Genomic DNA, 20,639 nt, shown 5'->3' with positions numbered 1-20,639 from the left:
AATTCAATTATTTTTGCATTCAGTCAAATGTCTTTAATGTTTGCTCCATTCATAAAGCAGCATTGCTTGAAAGTATCAATTTTTGTCTGGATACCACCTTTTTGGTATTTTAGGGGTCCTCGACAAAAAACTTTCAAATTTTTTATCTGCATTGGGCTGATAAGCTTCAGACCCCCTCCCCCTTGTTCTTATTGGCCAACATTTTTCAAAACTAGCTTTTTGAAAAATCCCTTTGAAAACACAATTTTCTCCAATCATGTCCGACATCATGTTGATCTTGCCTTCCCACCTGTTATCGTTGAATTTTTGTCTATTTGCACCAACATTGAGTTTGTGCATACCCGCATTGATATTGTTAATCAAAACGAAAGTTAAAAAGATGCTATGAAGTCGCAACATTTTGAAGGAAAAGGCAGCGTGCTGGCCAATGAAAAAAGAGCTTTTTTATCAAAGCTAATTCAAAATATACTTTTAAAGTTGCACATTGTGCGGGAAGGTGAAAGCAAGTGAAATTGCATGCTTTCAGTGGAGGTTGTGGACGAAATCAGAAAGAAATTGGCTGAAAAGATTTTTCGTCCCAATACTTTTTTTTATTGGTATGTAGCTGGAATTTTGGCTTTTTGATGCTAAAATGGGCGGTTAGTGTAAAACACAGGTCACAGGTCACAGGTTACAGGTCAGTGTTGACAGGTCAGCTTTAATTACTGTAAAAGACAAAGAAAATGTTTTTTATTGATCTAGAACTATTTTAAAGCTAAAAATCTACCCACGTGCTTACCACGTTACGTATGTTGTATACAAAGAATAAAGAAATATTCAGCCCTCGAAATTCAAGTAAAAGTAAGTCGGCACGAAAGTGCCGTCCAAATCCGGCCGAAGGCTGGCAAAATTTTGCCGACCTAAGCTTGTTTTTAGGTCGGCAATGCCGATCTGAGCTATATTTTAGGTCGGCAAAGTTGTTTAAAGGCTACGGCAATGTTTGTTTTTTTATTTGAGTGCGATATGGTTCTTATTAGAGACTTTCATTTTACAGTTACAGGATAAAAGGTTAACCTGTTAAGGTCGGCTTTGCTGACCTAAAAGATAACTTATGGTCGGCTGCCGAGAGAATCAATGAATATGGTCGGCAATGAACTGCCGACCATACGCACTCTTTGGTCGGCTTTTAGGTCGGCACTGCCGAATGCCGACCTGAAATTCGAGGGCTGAATATTCGAATATCAATCTCACATTTGCTTTAAACAGCCCCCCTTAGCAGGAAAATAGCTATTTCACAATCAGTATGCCATATCTCATTTTATCTTCTGCATCACCTTGGGTATGATAACATATTTTATAAATTTTTCAATATTTTTATCCCCTGCTTTGTATTTTTGATAAAATGACGTCATATTTTCATCTCTCTAAAACAGCTCTCTTGGAGTATTTATTGTTTAAAAAACCTGTCAATCTATTTCCACTTGCAGCCTCTGCATCCTATTATGCATGAAGAATATCATATTGTTAATTGGTGTACAAAACCTCATACTTTGAGATAACATCATTATTTACATAATTTAAGTGTCATTTGTTGTCAATATTTGGGGGTTAAGTCTTCTATAAATTCTAATTTTGATATTACATTTCCATTACATATGATATTTTCAGGAACTTATGTTACGAGTGTTGTATGTTATGAGTTGTATGTTACGAGTGCGCTACAGTTTTCCGGTCGGTAATTGAATTGTCATGGTTGTTTGACCCCAGTTTTGCTATGTTAACAGTTAAAAGTCAATTCTTATGAAAAATCATCAAATTTAGAAGCCAATTCTCTAACATTCTTTTTCTACACATTATCAAGATTTTAGGGAAAAACTGAACTGCATCAAACATTTTCCTAGATATTTGTCTTTAGTAGTAGTTTTATTTCTAAAGAATCATCTTTTTTTAGTAACAAAAAACAAAAAACAAAATGGCTGCTGGTAGGTTTATAGTAATGAGATGTCCTTCAGATGAGTTGTCACTCTCCAATAAATTAGTTTTCAATCCAAATGATATGGTTGAGATACTTAAAACTGAAAAGGTTCAAGAACATAATGTCTATGCTGAAGCACAAAACCGTTATTTTGGTATAGCTTCACATCAAAAAGTCCCAAGGGGCAAAGTTGGTCTTAGTGGGATGCAAAGAGAGTTTTTGGGAACATCAGAACAAACTGAAGTAGATATCAAAATGAATAGTGGTGCTACCCATTCAAAGTTCTGTATTTCATCATTAACCGTTGAAGTAGATTTTCTGTTGAAGAAAAATATCACTAATGAAGCCTATGACACTGATAAATTACAAACACAATTTCGAGATCAGTTCAATCAAATACCTTTTTATAACGAACAGAGACTTGCTTTCAAATTCCAAAAGCTGCCCTACATAAGTTTGAAAGTAAAATCTTTCAAATATTTGCTTGAAGGCCAACATGGTTCCCATGGTTCCCATGGTATTTTGAATCAAAACACACTGATAGTGTTTGATAAAAATGAAGAATCTGTCATCAAATTGACAGGAAAGTCTAGAGGAAAATCAGCAATGCCCAACATTATTAATCCAGATTGGAATTTCTCACAAATGGGTATTGGCGGTTTGGATAATGAATTCTCGGGAATCTTTCGGCGTGCTTTTGCATCAAGAGTTTTCCCACCTGATTTGATTGAAGACCTTGGTATGCAGCATGTTAAGGGAATCCTTCTCTACGGTCCACCTGGTACAGGTAAAACCTTGATGGCTCGACAAATCGGGAAAATGTTGAATGCTCGTGAACCCAAGATCGTTAATGGTCCTGAAATCTTGAATAAATATGTTGGCGAGTCAGAAGCCAACATTCGTAAATTATTTGAAGATGCTGAAGCAGATCAGAAAAAACTTGGCAGTCATAGTGGTTTACACATTATTATATTGGATGAGATTGATGCTATTTGTAAACAAAGAGGAACAGTTTCTGGAAGTACTGGTGTATCAGATACTGTTGTTAATCAATTGCTGTCAAAGGTTTGATTTTTACAGTTTCAATTTGTCCTTTTCTTTTATGTTCCCTCATTTAAGACAATGTTTGACTGAATTACTCTTGAATCATAATAGGGTAAATTATCTTCCTTTTGGGTTATATACTGAAAATTGTTCTAAATCTCTCATTCCCTTCCTTGCCAATAAGTCTTCGAAAGGTATTTCTTTGTAAAATATTGCACTTCAACAATGCACTGTAACTTGAAAATGATTCCTTTTATTCAGATTGATGGTGTAGAACAACTGAACAACATCCTGCTCATTGGGATGACAAATCGTAAAGATTTGATTGATGATGCCTTATTACGTCCTGGTCGTTTGGAAGTTCAAATGGAAATCAGCCTACCAAATGAAAAGGGTCGAGTTCAAATCTTGAATATCCATACGGCTAAACTTAAAGCCAATTACAAATTGGAAGCTGATTTTGACATTGATTCACTTGCGGCTCAAACTAAAAACTTCAGTGGAGCAGAATTGGAAGGTGTTGTAAGAGCTGCAACCACAACAGCAATGAATCGATTGGTCAAAGCGGACTCTGCTGTCAAAATTGACCCTGATGCTGTTGAGAACCTGAAAGTCAGCCAAGCCGATTTCCTACATGCCATTGAGAATGACATCAAACCTGCTTTCGGTGCTGGTGTTGAAGATTCTGATCATTATATGTCCAATGGTATCATCAAATATTCCGATACCATTTCTCACATCCTTCAAGATGGCCAACTTTTGATTAAGCAAACACGATTGGGTCAGCTGGTTTCACCTGTCACCGTCCTGTTGGAGGGTCCAGGAGGGAGTGGAAAGACAGCCTTAGCTGCCCATCTTGCGTATAAGATGTCTGAAATTCCTTTCATCAAAGTAGTATCTGCTGAAAATATGATTGGATTTTCAGAAAGTGCCAAGTGCCAAGCCATCAGGAAAGTCTTTGATGATGCATACAGATCAGAGCTCAGTTGTATCATAGTGGATGATATTGAGAGATTGATTGACTATGTTCCTATTGGTCCACGTTTCTCAAATATCATCCTCCAAGCTTTGATAGTATTGCTGAAGAAGAAGACACGCCGTGGTAAAAAGTTGTTGATCATTGCTACCACAAGTAGCAAAGATGTTTTGAGCCAGATGGGAATGTTGAATTGTTTCAATACCGTCATCCATGTGCCGACCATCACCAGAGTGGAGCATTTGATCAAAGTCGTTGAAGATCTGGATGTTTTCTCTTATAATGACAAGCTGGATATCAAAAGTGAGCTGGAAGGGAAACAAATCCACATCGCCATGAAACATCTTATTTCACTTGTTGAAATGGCTAACCAACATTCATCAAAAGCATCCAAGTTCATTTCTTTACTTGAAGAGCAAGGAGCTCTAAAACCCAACTTCTCTTAAAAAACATATTTTGAATTTATTTTGGGAAGGGTATCAAGTTCTGTTAGACTGTCTTTGAATGTAATTGCACTTAATTTTTTACTTAAAAAATCTGTCTACTAGAAACCTGGGAAAATTGTATTTCAACACGATTTTGTTGAAACAAGGATGTTAACTGCAAAGTCGATATTACATTCCGTTCACCTGAAGAATCCTGCATTATAATACGCATGCGTAATTTGTCGTTCTTTTAACTTTTAAATATGTAGTTCATCTTCGTGATAAACAAAGAGGAATGAATTTGTAGAGGTGGACAAACCAAGCGGGTCGGGTGGACGGTGAAATTTGTCGTTTTTTATGAAATTTGCTTTTCTTTTTGTCTATTTCTGGTAAAATTAGGATTCTTTAGATTAACCCCCTCTTTATTATAAACATGGTTCTGTTTTAATGAAATAATTCTATATTAGTTGCTTGGGTTCGCTTAAGGTGTTTGATATCGGATATAATAATGTTTAGTTAAGTAATTTTAATTTATTCTTTTAATGAATAATAATGTGGTAATTTTTATGCATCTTTATTTGATTGTTTTTTGAATGAAAAAATATTTAGTGGCTCGATATAATTTCCATTTGGGACTGTATTAATCTTAGTTTTCCCTATCTTGAGATAAAGCGATTTAAAAAGCTTTTAACTCGTTTGCTACTCTTTTTACCATTAGCCAACTATATATTTTGTAAAATAATGGATAGAGGAAAGTCTCATGTGTTTTGTTATTGATTACAATTCTAAAGAGTTGCGATAAGTTTTTTTTCATCTCAACGAGGCTAGTAATGATTTTCTTTGTTTTAATTTCTTCTATTTACCTGTTTTCATTTCTCATGACAGATTTAAGATAAAAAAGAAAAAACAAAATCACAAAAATGAAATGGTACCACTCGTACGAAACATTGGAATTAAACACACCTTCCAGGCTAGATGGCGTTGATTTTGAAGAAGAGGCTAGATATCGGAAAGAAGGCGCACGCTTTATCATGGACATTGGAAACAAACTTGGACTGTATCTTTTCAAAACTGTCTTCCTTTGATCATTGAGTCGGTATAAAGCGGTTGCGCGTTCCAGAACGTTCCCCTGCTTTGTTCGCATACCAAAAACATTCACTAAAGGGATTCAAATTTATTGCATTTTTTCATTTTTTCTGGGTCTAAAGTTTTCCTCGATTCTGCGGCCATAAGATCCCTTTACCCTTGATAAAAGTCGACAGACAATTTGCAAATTTTAGCCAATACCCTCAAAAAATACTCAGAAAATTGTGAAAATAACGACATTTTAAGAACATTTATAGTTTTGAAATTCAAAAAGATCAGAACATCCGAAGGCTTCTTAAATTTTGGACGCTCTTATAAAAAACGTGTACTTGACTTAACTTGAAATGACAGTGGCTATATAAGAGATAACATATTTCCTTAATTCGAAACTCAATATTTGCGCAGACCATACATTACAATGGCTTCTGGGATAGTTTTTTATCATCGTTTTTATATGTTTCATTCATTCAAAGAGTTCTCAAGATGGGTGAGCTTTATAATATGAACTACAGTTGACGCTCTATAATCCGACGTTTCGCTATTTGGATAATATTGAAAGTCACCGTCAACAATAAACTCTCAAAAACGGCGCTCTACTATTTGATACGCTCCCTTTTTCGATGAAAATCCGGTTCCCCTTGAAAATCGAATTAGAGAGTGTCAACTGAACCTTTTTAGTAAATCTGAGATGAATTTAGTCATCATCTTCAATTTGTTTTGGGTATGTTTTTAAGCATAATTTATTTCAAGTCGACAAACATTTTCTGTGTAGGACCATAATAATCAAGAGAAAATTGTATGTGTTTTTCCATAAAATGCGCTCCTGGATTTTAAGAACAGATGTCTTTAAGGCGACCCCTGGATTTTACCTGGGTGTTTTGAGGAAAGTCTCTCCTAGATTTATCCATAAAATTTACTCTCCTGGATAAAAAGAACAGATATTATTTCAAAAAATTCTGCCGGTGGCTGCTCTTGAATAATGTGTTCAATCGGGGTTCGAACTGCATGAGAGGTTCAATTCTAGTTGGATGGTCTCCTTCTACCAGACAATACATAAGAATAATTCACTTTGGTTGTAATTTCGTTTCCATTAACCCTTTAAGTGCCAATGTCGTGTATATCAGACATCTAACTCGTAGGAATTGGATTGGGCTTCATGGTCAAGCATAAAAAATCTAAAGTGAGTCTTTCCAGCGAGATTTTAAGCCAAAAAGTAAAAGAAAATGCAAAAAATTGACAAAAATCCTTTTTTTTTTTTGAGATATTTTTTTTGACCATTTTTGGTCAACGAGTGATCCAAGAACCAAATTGGGCCCTGCTTTACTTGATTCTGTCCTCTAGCGAATTAATTTAAAGTTTTACTACTGGGCACCTTTCCGTCATTTAATGAGGTCCGTGCAGCGGTCCAAAAAAGGACCGTGGCACTTAAAGGGTTAATATAGATTTCAAAAAGCTTGATTATGATAAAAACTGGGAGTTGTGACTGATAATTTAGGTGACAGCTACAACTTGTTTATTCCTGGCTGGCAAGGTTGAAGAAACACCGAAGAAATGTAGAGATATTATTAAGATGACGCACCAATCGTTACCCGAATATCGATTCAAAGCTTTCGGTGATAACCCAACGGTGAGTGTCCAAAAAATGAATACTCATAATTTGTTTTCATCAAAGTAACTTTTCTTTTTAATTCAGCTTTCAGCTATTTCAAATTTCTTACTGTTGTCTTAAGTACGATAAGAAGATCAATAGCATTCGGTAAATGCTAGAAATCTTAGAGAAAAGGCGGACCAAACCCACATCGTTTTATTAACACCGATAACTCTGTCGTGTCGCGAGCGCAGGGTTAGCAGTGTCTGGTAAGCGTGATAGTATGGTATCTATCCAAGGATAGGGCCAATTCCGGATGATTCGGAGGGTTCACTTCTCTTCTCATTTCTCTCCTCTTTGTTATTTTGACATTGTATAGGAAGAGATTATGGTAATAGAGCGCATTCTTTTACAAACTATCAAATTCGATCTTCATTTGAACCATCCATACACGTACCTCATCAAGTTTGGTAAACTGCTCAAAGGTATGCGTTCTGTTTTCACCGTTACTTTTTGTAGCTTTATAATAAAATTTGTAAACAGCAATAGTGTTTATATACAGTAACTTTTAAAAACAATTATCATAACTTGTATCAAAAGCTGGATAACAGGGGATTGGATTGAATTACCAGCAGGGTTGAAAAGCATATCAAGTCATTAAATTGACCGATTTTGACGTCAATTAACTATTATTATCCATATAGCGGTCATTAAGTAAGCCATTAAAGATTCGAACGGCGGGCGGTATTGAAGGGTTCTATGACTCAAATAGTCATACCCGCGCTGAGAAAAATATATAAGGCGTCGCGCTTCAGAGTGCTGAAATATCATTAACCGCCCTGGTTATAGGGCGATAACGTCATTTGCGGCCCGCTCGGAACTTTATTGAAGTCGTTGCATTGAAGCGGTAAGACTAAACCGACGTCAGAAAAAAACACTTTTTGGTCATTTGCGGCCCGCTCGCAAGGGTACTCAAAACTTGTTGAAGACATTGCATTGAAGCAAAAAGACTTGGTTGACACTAGAAAAAAAACCTTGTTTGAATGTCCGATATGATGCATAATAATAGTAATAGCGTTAAGACGACCTCAAACTGAACGCTATTGTTATAATGTAAATTCAAACTATATCCTGTATTCTGTCAAACGTCATATCCACCAATCAGAGCATACAAACTCTAAAAAATGACATGTCGTACTGATGATGCCACATCGTCTTTTTCAGGAGGACTGTTGACGAGGCCTTTTTCGGTTCCAAGGGGGGAGGGGGTTGTGCTTTAATATGTGGTGGAATTTCGTAGTAGAATACGATTATTAAATGACTGAAAATTTTCGTTTTCTTTGCAAGGTGACATGGAAAAGATCAACGGGTTCGTTCAGAAAGCTTGGATCTTCATAAATGATAGGTGAGCATTATTTCAAAACTGTATAAGAACATATTGAGACTCGCAAGTGCCGAAAGAGTGAGAACAGTCACTACCAACAAATTCTACCAACTTTGTTTGTACACTTTCTCATTTGAGATTTTTCAAACCGACCGCTGTGATGGAGTGTTGGTGAGAGAGGGGGGACGATGAGAGAAGTGGTGCTATTTATAAATTATACTTCATCGCAGAGGACAATGCGCACATAGTGTACTACGAAGCGATAAACGTGAGATACACTCTGGTACAGAGTACGTTCAACTTAGCCAGCCTATGACTATCTTGCGGCGTTTTTATTGCTATTAAAATACAGTCAACGATTTAAGAATTGGTTATGTGTGACTGAGTGACTAATGACTGTTAATTTCTTTTCTTATAAAACGTGAATTCAAAGCCTATTATCTCTGAGTTGTAGCAATATTCTAATTAATACTCTTCTGGCAGCTTTTGGGTCTTGTTGTTATTGTTTCCGATCTCAAGTCTCTGCAATTTATTGTTAGTTTATAGTATATGTTTCTTTCTTGAAAAGTGTCAACAGATCAAAGAAATTGAGTTCTTCCATCATAAATATCGATTGAATATCCATGCTATCTCACGAAAACAACGAAATGAAATGAGAGATGAAAATAAATGTTCTTGGGGTACCACTGAGATTCCATGGTCAGGATATGCTGATGGCCTAGTGTTGTATCTTTTGTCAATAGACGGTCTTCAAAAGAGTATAGAAATTCATGATAAAATCTTCTCAAATTTTGGTCTTACAATAAATAATACAAAAACTGAAACGATGATCCTCAACGCTGATGACATACCACCGTCTATTGTCAACCTCAAAGGTTTTAACTTGAAAAATGTCACCATCTTTCGATACCTCGGTGCCTATATAAACTGTAAAGAACCCAGCACAGGAGATAGTGAAGTAAATCAACGTATTCAATTAGCTTGTGTAAAATTTGTATATGTAATCACATGATAACGAGTGCAATTCGAATATAATTGCACAAGTGATTTTTTTGTTATTAATTTTCCGAGTCCGAAAGGACGAGGAAAATTCGAAACAAAAAAATCACGAGTGCAATTTTCGAATTGTACGAGTTTTCTCTTCTCTTTATGTCTTTCTTTTATTGTTGTTTATTGATTTTCTTTCTCACAAAATAAATTTCGAATGCAACTAAAACGTTCGATGCAAAAAAAATGTAAGAAAAAGCATTAAAATCAATTTCGTAAACATTGGCGCAGCATTGGAGAGTGTGATTAAAGATTAATTGCTCTCTGCAGAATGCAATTAACGATTAATTGCTCTCTTTGAGGGCGTGCCAAATAAGAAAAAATAACCCATCGTGCGATTAGCTGAATTATCAAATCTCCTGCAAAATTTTCACGTAAACTTACGAACTCGTGTTTCTTTCCTGGATTGTTTTGTACGAAGTCGCCTGATATATGCATGTCAGTATTGGTGTCTAAACACAAATCAATTGAACAGGCTAGACATCACGTACAGAACTTTTTTGAGACGCATGGTTCGAAATGGCTTCAAACAAGTGGACACTGACAATAATGACTTTCGATTAGTCATTAATAACGAAAACCTACATAAATTGTGTGGGACTCGTGATGTCAGTACTTTCATCAGATATCAACAATCCGACTACAGTGCACACGTCATTCGAATGTCTAATGAACGCTCATTAAAACAGCTTATGTTTAACGATGACACTTCGAGAAAACGTGGTCGTCCAATGAAAACGCTCTTGGAGCAAGTCATATCTGATAGAAATTTAACTATTGATCAGTTTTGTAAAAAATCTATTTCAGAGAATGTGTGAGATTGATATTCAATTCAATTCAATTCAATTCAAAACTTATTTATTCGCCTGCATATCATTAAAAATTTACATATTTAAGTTTGTATAAATTAGGGGAGGGGATGCAGGCCAGGAGTCCATCCAATAGACGTTTCCGTCTAATCATATGGAATGGCTACCTGGACGCAGATTTTTTTTCTGTTGGGTTGATATAACTATTAGAGTACAATATTTCAATATTCCAAATAACAAAGTAAAAAAATGAGGTTGGGCTTCCAATAATACAGACAAGCAAGTTGTCAAGTATTCTTTGAAGCTCTATGGCCAATCCAATCCTTGTAGGGTTTACATTGTAAACCTTTATTATTATTATTTGAGACGAGATCTTTCTTTCCCCTCTTAGTCTATCAACGACGCTATGTTTGAGATACAAACCGCAAGTGATTGGCTTAGCCGTCCTATTGTTATCATTCAAACTGTCCAATCAGAACATCCGAGATTTCATGGGAAAACCGCGCACTGATTGGTGGAAAATATTTTACCCCGAAGCGAAAGAACCTGATCTAGAAGGTGAGTTGGTACAATTTGGTACTGTCATCAGGTTGATCGCAAAACTGTTAAAACTCCTAGAAATGAGCGCCCCAGCGAGCATTGAGTGAGGGTCCAACCTTTTGGAAAAAATTCGACGAAGAAAATTTTTCACTTTTACCACCCTCAAAAAACCCTAAAACGTACTAGGGGGGACTATGTTTTTGTGGTTTGATTTGGTCTTAAACCAGCTTAAAATAGTAACTCTTAAAAACGTATGACATGGTCTACCAAAAAGTGGGGGGGGGGGCATGGACCCCCGGCCCCCCGTTGACGGGGCCAATGCCGAAGACAGTGATTTCTGTTCTTAACTCGAGATATTGAGCTTCAAAAAGTGTAAAAAGTAGACAAAATAGCTGTTTCTGGCTGAAAAACACCATTTTTAAGGGTCAATAACTTAGGTTAGGTACAGAAATCATCTATACTCGCCATATATGTCTAATGTTAATTTTTTGAGAGCTTTCCAAAAATATACAACAGGTCTTTCTTTTTTCAAACTAAAATTTTCATTAAATTTTGACCCTATGGTTTTTGCCTGAGATCGTCATATTTAAAACACACTAAAGCACGAACATCAAAAGTCGACCTCATCGAACAAATTCCCCCTACTACAATGCAGAATAAACGATAAATGAAGAGAAAGATGTATTTCACAGAAAAAGATTTAAGAATGTCTAAAAATCATCTAAATGACTTAATTTACCTAATTCACCTAATCACCTAAATTGTTTGAAAATGCTGTGTAAGCAAATGGTAGGAGATACCTTGAAATGATGCCCTACTTTTTCATTTACTTATATTTTAAAGATATCTGCGAAGAGCTAACGAACATGTACAGTGGTAAGCCGCCCAAACGTCGATTTGCCAACGTCGTCAATATTACTGACAAAGTGAAAAATTCTCCGAAGAATGCACCGGGAAGTCCACAAACAAAAAAGTCGGTAAGCATAACAAGTCATGTGACGTACTTTTTAACCAATGAAATTTCATCATTTTGAGGACTGAAAACACACGGCTAATTTAGTTAAACCATAATTCTCTGTTTTCACCTAGTTCTGATATCATGCCGACCGAGTTTTTCATCGGCTTATTTTCGAATTTTGGTGGATTTAAGCAATAGAAAGCAAAATAAGGATCTCTTTTTCAAAAAGTTTTTCTTTCTGTTCAAAATTTTAATGAACAGTTTTTCTTTATCACAGAAATTAACATCAGAATCATCTCAATCCACAACCACTACAACCACAACATCATCAGTGACCTCGACAACAGCAACGACCACCACTTCTGCAGCAACTGTGACGACATCAAGCAACACACCATCAACGACCTCTATAAGCACCGTCGCGACAACTACAGCATCTACCACTGCTGCACCTCTACCGCCTTTGAATATCACCAATGAAGGTATAGTGGTTAGATGGGGGGGGCTACGTTGGCCATTGTTACTCACGGGTGCCTAATAAACGGAGGCCCCCCTCCGGAGTAAACCGAGGTTTGGAAAAAAGGACAGTTTACTCTTTCTCTAATTCGATTTTCAAAGGACAGAATTCTCTTCGAATTACGATCTGCGTCGAAATATATTGAAAGTTTCGAATTTGGAAGGGGTTATAGACTTCCATGCTATAGTCTGAGCCTTAGTGGACCATTCTTAACTTCTAACTTTCTGATTTTAACTTTTGGATCCTCAGATCCTCAGAAGTCTTAAGTCAATGAAGGTACAGTGGTTAGATGTGGAAACATACTGTGGCTTTTATTTCGGATAGTGTAATCGGGCAACGTATAGATACAATTGGCTCTCGCTGATTCGACTTCGAACGGAGAATGTTATGAGATTTGAATTACAGAGATATTCGAATTATAGAAAGTATTTTAAATTCACAATATTATGATGAGTCTTTGCTTGAAGCGTGCGAAACATTTACTTCCCCGAATAAGGTGTTTCACGACTTCCACGATTTTGACTGTAATTTTGATTCGATTTGTTCTAGTTTCAAATAAACCGAAGACATTACCAAACGACAATGTAGCAGTGAAGCCACCACTGCCCACGGGAGGGGCGGAACCAATGCAACTTGCCACGCCTACCACCAACGTTAAAGTCTCTTTCCCTTCTTCCAACTCGGTGACTTCAACACCTTCTAAAGCGCCGTCCCTGGATCCGCCCTACCCGCCACATTCTGCTCACGGTGAAGCGCCTCCACATCTACCCCACTCTCAGCAGCCAATGATGAAACCTAATTCATGTGAGTCTTTTAGTTCAGATATACATCTAGGTTTACATCGCTTACTCCGTCGTGATTTGTAAATTCACCAAAAGGTAGGTAGCTTCTTCCTAAGCAACCAGGTTGCTAAGCCTCGAGCCCTGAAATCAGCCAAATGTTTTTCACTACCTCCTAAAACAAAAGCTTTTTAATCTAACCATGACAAACAGTAGCCCTTGACCCAATAAGCATAAATATGTTATGATATGAGGGGTGACCAAAGCAATTTTCTCAAAAATTGAGCTAGAATTCTAAGCAACCTCAGCTCTGAGCCTAAAATTGGGGTTACTTGTAAAAGAAATTGTGTATTGCTTTACTTCAAATGATCTTTGAATGTACAGCTAAGATAATACACACCATATGCTCCAACTTAATATTTTTGCGTTCTACTGTGAATTGTCTTGTTCTCATCCCTTTTGATTCCTTCTGGTTGTTTTGGCATCTCTTGCTTTGGGCTGTTTTAACTTGTTCTTATTATTGTTCTTATTTTCAGTCTCGAATGAACCTCAACATCACCACCATCAGCAACAACCACCACCGCTAAAAACGCATCGTCACGAACAGTTGAAAACCTACTTACATCAAAACTCTCCTAATTCTTCACAAAGTGGCTTCACTCAACAACAACAGAACAGCCCTTACAAAGCAACCGCCCCCATTCTTGATCACATGTCTTCATTCTTTCAAAGCACGCCACCCAGCAAATCTCAACAACCGCCACCGTTAAATAAACCGCCCCGATCTTTCGGGCAGCAACAGAATCAACAAAACTCACCCGCCCATGTCATGCAACCTTCCACACCTCCTATCTCAATGATGGAGCAATTAACCAAGCAACGCCTTCCGTTAACGCCCAACTTGAAACCAGCTCCGCCCTTACCTCAAATGCCGCCACAACAGCAACAGCAACAGCAACAACAACAACAACAAAGGTTCAACAACAACTTCAACCAATTCAACAACCAACCTCCACAACTCCAACAAAATCTTTCAAATTTTCAACCCCAACTAGCTCCGCCGCCTCAAATCCCGCCCGCTTTTGGCGTTCAAAATAACAACTTTATGCCCATGCCTCCTCAAGGTCCGCAACAGCAACAACCTTTTATGAACAATCAAGGCAATAACGCCCCAATGAACAATTTCAATAATTTCAATCCGCCACAACAACAACAACAACCGCCGATGATGATGCAGAATCAAAATCCAAGACCGCCTCTTCAAAATCAGATGAACCCTCAACACCCTCCTTATCCTGGCAACTTTTATTAAGCAGGCAATGTGCTTATTTTGCCTGTAGATTTTTTTAGACAAATGCTTTATATACTATTTCTTGATATTTGTTTTTTAAATATTTTCATTTTCTTGGTAATGACTTCAAGATTCAGTTTTAATTTCTGCTTGATGAACGTTATTTAGATGGTACATTCCTTTCTTTACATTATTTATATAAGAACAAATTAAGAACAGTACTACCCCTAAGCCTAGAATGGCCATTAAATAAAATAAGAGTCAAAAATTTCAAAATTTATTATCACCGATAAAGTATTTTGAACAGAAATCAATGGTCAAGCCCGTCAAGCTGTTTATGTGATTTACGGCCTGACCTTGCATTAAACTATAAGGTTGCCATGGTTTTGTTTGATCTCCAAGGGAATTATCTTCAATTATTTTGTTTACATCAGATCGTCAAAACCGTCATTTTAACATACTGTATTTCGCTAAATGTTTTAAACCAATTTCTTTTAATTTTTTCATTTTAGGGATAAATAGAAATTACTAAGCTGAAGATATCCATCCTTCGACTCAAGCTGGTCAGAATTTCTCGTCGATGTTCGAAAAATTTTGCATCTTTTTGTGGTTGTTAATCGCACTAAAGTGGTAACAAGATAAGATCGTTTTGAAACGTATTAAGATAGGAGATCGCCATTACAATGGAGTGCAATTAATGATGGAGGGTGCTCCGATTTAATTAGCGGCAATAAAAATGACATTTAATAATAAAAGAGAACTAAACAGCGTGACGAATTTTGATCATTTTTGCAAAGAAAAAAAGATAAGTTGTGTTTTTATATGTAACGGCAAGATGGAATAAAAATCAAGATGGCTGAAAATATGAGATGAATTTGCTTGTAAAGGCTTGGTACGTCAATTAGCATGCGTAAGTTTGTTTTGATTTTTCCTTGTTGTTGTTTTTCCTATTTCGCGCGGATGCTGACTCGGTGAGCATCGTCTGTTATCTTTTGAAATTAAAGTTATGGGATAAGGTTTATAAGACATTTTTAACTGAAGGGACCATAAAACTTGTTCGAGTTAAAGGAGAGACTCGAGTTAAGGAGACTGTATTTATCTGGCATAAAATAAGAAAGGGTTTTTTCTAAAGGTACAGAAAATCTTGTGTTTGCTTACAAAACTTTCTGAAGCTTATTTTTCAACTATCCGGAGTCCTAGTCTTTTCCCGCCTGAACAGTGGCAGTGGATGGAATCTTGGTGCGGGAAGCGGGACGTTATGTTCTTATATAAGAACATAGTGTTTCGATACCAAAGATTAAAGAACATTTTAAGTTGAAGCACCAAAATATTAAATACAAAATGCTAAAAACAAAAAAAATTATGAAGCTTTTTTGAAGTTCTTATAAAAATCGTGTCAAAAGTGTCTTATTCCAAAGCTATCTGAAATTTCTTTGAAAACTGAACAGTTTTGAAACTACTTCAGTGAAAGCCAAGGTACTTATCTCTCATACTAACCTAGAAACTCATCTTGATTAAAATCCATTCGCATTCAGTGTTAACTAGTTCTTAGTTTGCTTGTCATTTTTCAACCAATGCTTCAAACTTTGAAAAGATAAAAGCACTTTAATTTTTGAACAAAATAATTTAAAAAAATGCTGTTGAAAATTGTCGAAGAATTATGACTTTAGATGTATAAAATTATTGCATCGAAAGTTTAAGTGAAAAACAGAAAAAGCCTTCTCGAGGTTTTTTCGTAAAGTGAAAAATCAGAAAAAACAGAAAAAAACGAAATATTTGGAATGAAGATTAGAGTAGCCATCGACTAAGACCCTGAGACATCCGCCGAGAATGACTTTAAACGAGTCCGACAAAGCTTAAAAATATTTCTTTTTTCCAAAATAAAAAAATCATACAATGCAAATTCACTTTCAGAAAGATTTTCAAATAAAAAACGCTTGAAAACCTGACATTGATAGACTTTCTTTTCCTCAATCCGAGAGAAAGATTCCACTGGCATTTCAGAAAAACTTCTGCTCTCCCTGGAAGTACCACTCCAACACAGCACGAAAATCGCCATTAAAATAAAACATAAAATCTGTAAATAACATAAAAACGTAAATCTGTAAACGGTGAAAATTTTTCTTTCAAAGTACAAAAAGTGCAGAAAAATGTACAATCCTGATCAGATAAAAAAAACATCATCTCAATATAATAAAATTAGGTAGGGATCTGTGGTTTAAAAGATATTCAAGAGTGGAATATCAGAAAATAAAAAAAAATATTGAAAAGTCTAGAAAATAAAGATGAAAAATGAAGAAGAAAAAAATAAACTTCGTGAAGAACAGTCTATCAAACGTTACAGCCTTTTATATCTTCGCTGCAGATTATATTGAGATAGACTTTGGTCCCCGTTCCTTCATTTCTTTAGGGTGAGATCCTATTTTATTCCCCTCCTTAAGAAAAAATCTTTGAATAGCTCTTCAAAATTTATAGATTTTTTAAATGATTTAAAAGATAATTTTGAAATATCAAAAAACCAAAACCAAAAAAAAAGCCTTAAGTTTTCAAGTTCTTGTGAGACAAACATAGAGTAAGTTTGTCCTCTCTCGATCAAAACATGAATTTGCACCGTGGTTGGTTTTATGTGTCCAAAATTTGCGCTTCGCAGATGGATGGACATTTTCATAAATTACGTTACGTACATCACTTGCCTCGTTTTGAAAATGTTGCCATGGTGATTATGTTCCTTGAGGATCTTTTAAAACTACTTTCTTTTCATAAAAAAGTCATTTAATGTCTCAAGGGACATGCCTTAAGTGGATAAATTTTGACGTGGATTTAATTTTGCGATTGGCCAAAATACGATTTTTGGCGGGGATTTAATTTGGCGATAGATCAATTTCGTAAAATTTGGCGGGGATTTAATTTGGCGAATTGGAAGTTTTGTCACCCTGAAATGGGTGAAGATTACTCAGAAATATACTAAAAAGTGGTGATTTTTCACATAATTCTCTCTTTGTTAAATTTGGCGGGGATTTAATTTGGCGAATTACCGAATTTGGAAATTTTGGCGAGGATTTAATTTGGCGAATTTTGGTAAAATTTGGATTAGTTTCATGGGTCTACATCCGGGGGGGGTACTAGGTTTGCGAGGTCACGGGTATGTCCGAGCCAAAAATCGAAAATCGACCCTTAGAGAGAGTTTCTAACATTTCTATCTCTTTTTTTTCAGCGGGCCTTTTTGGAATCGCCATCTTTTTCGGAGTTATTTTGTTCATTTTGATATTTCTCATTGTCACATATTTCTGCGTCCGCAACGGAGAGTGTTGTTGGCATAACACCCAAGGAGGAGCGTCAAAGAAACGAAAGAAGGAGGGTGACGAAGAACTCTCCATCATAGCGGGGGAGACCGCTGATGAAGATTTTGAGGACAATGCTTCATTCTACAATAAGCCTTATATGATGACTCCCAAAATCACAACTTATCATAAACTTGTAAACGAACCAGAGGAAAAACCGACTCAGAGTTCCGTAGTTTTTCTTGATAACACGACAGTCAATAAGAAACTGAAAAAGTTACGAATACCAGAATCGGTCAAAAGCGTTGCCACGGGTTACACGAGTACCGAAGATGACGAAATGGAACGATCTACCAATGACGTCACTGCGCCTGTTCGGCAAAATATCATGAAAGCTCATCGGAATTATGTGGACGGAGCACGAATTCGGTTTTCACTTTTATACTCCAAATCAGACTTTTTTTTGATGTTAACGATAAATGAAGTGGAAGGAATTCCATCGAAAAGTGAAGGTGGATTCGATTTCATACAAGTAGCAATTTGTTTACTACCTGCGAAAAAATATCGTTCGAAAACGAAATTCGTTTTTCAGTCAGAATCGAGAGCTGTCTTTGACGAAGAACCTTTTAAATTCTCAAACATTTCTCGTGAGAAATTGAAAGAATCGGCCTTTCGGGTCCGAGTGCAAGGCAAGAAACTTGGTCGTCACGTGACTTTAGGTGAGGTCATTGTTCATTTAATGGACGTGGCACAACGTGGAGGTGGTTTTGAAACTTGGAGGCCTCTCACTAAAAACAAAAGATGATTAATTTGTTCGAGCATTTAGATCATCTTTTAAAAATTTATGTGAATAAAATCCATATTTATTTCAAAAACGACTACTCGATTTTCTCAGTGATGTAGCCTCTGTATTCCGAAAAGTTTTCTCAAAGCCTTTATATTTCGAACATTTAAGGGCTCTGACCATAGTGAATTTTTAATATTTGCCACGTGCAAAATATAAATTTTCTACTTGATGTAGCACACAAAACTGTCGCATGTTATACATTTTCTGTTAGACCAATTATCCTTGAGTCTGAAAATTTAAGAATCACAATGAAAAAAATTGATGAAGAAAATAAAGACTTTTATGAAGAAAAGTATTTCAACTTTGAAGGGCTTATTTTCGGCGAAGAAAAAAAAAATTTTTTTTGCGGTAGATGGTGTATCTTTTACCGAACTAAAAATAGATTTTCGGAAAATTTTTCTAAAAGCTTATTTGTCTCAAAATCTTGAAAATAGTTGACTAATTTCTTATCCCATTTTTCATAGAAAAAAAGCCATAACTTTTGATGCATTGATTTAGAAAATATTTCCGAAAAACTTAAAACCGTTCTATTCTTTGCGGACAGTTTGAAAAAACTTCGAAACAAAAAGATTAATTACCCATTAAAACTTAATACTTTTTATAAAAAAAGGTAATGCAACATATTTCTAACGTCTTTAAAGTTCATAGCGTCATTTTTGCAACTAAATTCTTAATTTCTCTGAGGAGACTCGATTAAAAAGCAATTTATAAAGGCATTTTTTTTTTTAATAACTTTTATGTTCAAATACTAAGACAAGTTTTCGACTATGGTCAGAGCCCTTAAGAGCACCCGTAGTAAAATGGAAGAGTAGAACATCCGACTATGATACGCAGAGATAGCAATCGCCACTGCGATCTTTAGAGTAACGTCTAAAAATCGGGGAAATCCAAAATGAATTGTTGTAATAAGTGTTGTTTACTTCCCTAAAAGAACCCTATTCTTTGGGTCAATAAAGCCCTTATGTTAACAATTTGAATACAAAAATGTGTTTTAACAAAGGTACCTCAAAATCGGGTAAATTTGGAACTGTTTAATTTTAGATCCCTCAATTCCACCCCCCCCCCATATCCCGTGTAAGACCCCTCAAAATCGGAATCGGAATAATTCCCGATTATGAAGGAGTAGAGTTCTCAAATTTTCACTGGATATCTGTTTTACTGTTTTGTATCGGATATAGCAAAAATCTTATCTTTAAACTTCATTAATTTTCCCTCACAACAAAAATTGAACATTTTTGGATGAAGCGAAAATCAAGGCAATTCGATCCAACATTTCATCCGACATGACTTGGAAAAAAAAATGAAAATTTAAAAAATAAAGAAAAAAGTACCACCAAACCAATCCAACACGAAAAATTACACAATTCAATGAGAGAGCTTCTTTGATCTCGCCGCAAATGTTGGATGAAATGTTTGATGGCGATCAAACTTCATCCAACACGACTTTTTTCTTCTCTTTTTGAATTTTCATTTTTTTCCAAAAATTTGAATTGACGCAAACCGGTCCAACATTTCATCCAACATCGGAAAGGCATGTTGGATGAAATCTTGGATTGGTTTGCTCCGGCATTTAGTTAAAGAAATAAATATTACTTGATGCCTCCCTGCTTGATGCTCAGGAGTTAAAAGAATAATAGAGGGTAAGTTGAGCAATAAAGTGAGAATGAGAGTAGCACCGCCCCCCCCTTCCTTCCTTCGGGTAGATAGCTATCGAAAGAGGAGCCTTCGGGTCGCCTCTGACTGCGGTCGTAAACTTACTTACTTAATTCGACCTGTTCTCTAACACAGGAAAAATTTTTGGATTTCCAAGGTTGGAAATTCAATATTTTTGGGTTGGAAATTTTGGTTTTATAATTGAAGGTTGGAAATTTGAGCGATTACCTTAAGCTGATTTGGAAAACGTAAATTACCCATAGGTTTTGTAGAATAAACCAATGCCCTTGAAAAATCAAGTGAAAAAAACCCATGTAGAAATGACAATTTTCCAAGGCTGGTTGGAAAACATGACTTTTTGGGTGGGAAATTTTTATTTTCCAAACAGTTTGGGAATTGAAAAAAAAGGTCAAAAATCGATGTGAAAATACATATTTTAGTAAATTTGATACCTCAAGTT

The 20,639-nt window shown here is 36.0% G+C and overlaps 4 protein-coding genes across 4 annotated transcripts in view; all 4 read left to right on the top strand.

The window, feature by feature from the left end:
* LOC136823927 (uncharacterized) overlaps positions 1-20,639 on the top strand; it is a 402,896-nt gene that overhangs the window by 49,505 nt on the left and 332,752 nt on the right. The gene's annotated exons all lie outside the window — the stretch shown is intronic.
* LOC136823926 (vesicle-fusing ATPase-like) lies at positions 1,900-5,015 on the top strand. The gene is made up of 2 exons (XM_067080084.1): positions 1,900-3,019; positions 3,260-5,015. The coding sequence occupies exons 1-2, from the start codon at positions 1,952-1,954 to the stop codon at positions 4,418-4,420; spliced, it is 2,229 nt and encodes a 742-aa protein (XP_066936185.1). The 5' UTR covers positions 1,900-1,951; the 3' UTR covers positions 4,421-5,015.
* On the top strand, positions 5,283-14,519 carry LOC136823929 (cyclin-K-like). The gene is made up of 10 exons (XM_067080086.1): positions 5,283-5,456; positions 5,891-5,972; positions 6,981-7,112; positions 7,453-7,558; positions 8,421-8,478; positions 10,705-10,871; positions 11,697-11,830; positions 12,089-12,293; positions 12,878-13,132; positions 13,644-14,519. Exons 1-10 carry the CDS (start codon positions 5,320-5,322, stop codon positions 14,417-14,419), a joined length of 2,052 nt encoding a protein of 683 aa, XP_066936187.1. The 5' UTR covers positions 5,283-5,319; the 3' UTR covers positions 14,420-14,519.
* LOC136823948 (synaptotagmin-14-like) lies at positions 14,916-18,554 on the top strand. The gene is made up of 2 exons (XM_067080105.1): positions 14,916-15,308; positions 17,613-18,554. Exons 1-2 carry the CDS (start codon positions 15,305-15,307, stop codon positions 18,482-18,484), a joined length of 876 nt encoding a protein of 291 aa, XP_066936206.1. The 5' UTR covers positions 14,916-15,304; the 3' UTR covers positions 18,485-18,554.

This window comes from Clytia hemisphaerica, unplaced genomic scaffold (assembly GCF_902728285.1).
Source record: "Clytia hemisphaerica strain Z4C2 unplaced genomic scaffold, Clytia hemisphaerica genome assembly, whole genome shotgun sequence".
Lineage (NCBI taxonomy): Eukaryota > Metazoa > Cnidaria > Hydrozoa > Leptothecata > Clytiidae > Clytia > Clytia hemisphaerica.
This window is presented reverse-complemented; position numbering and strand designations above follow the sequence as displayed.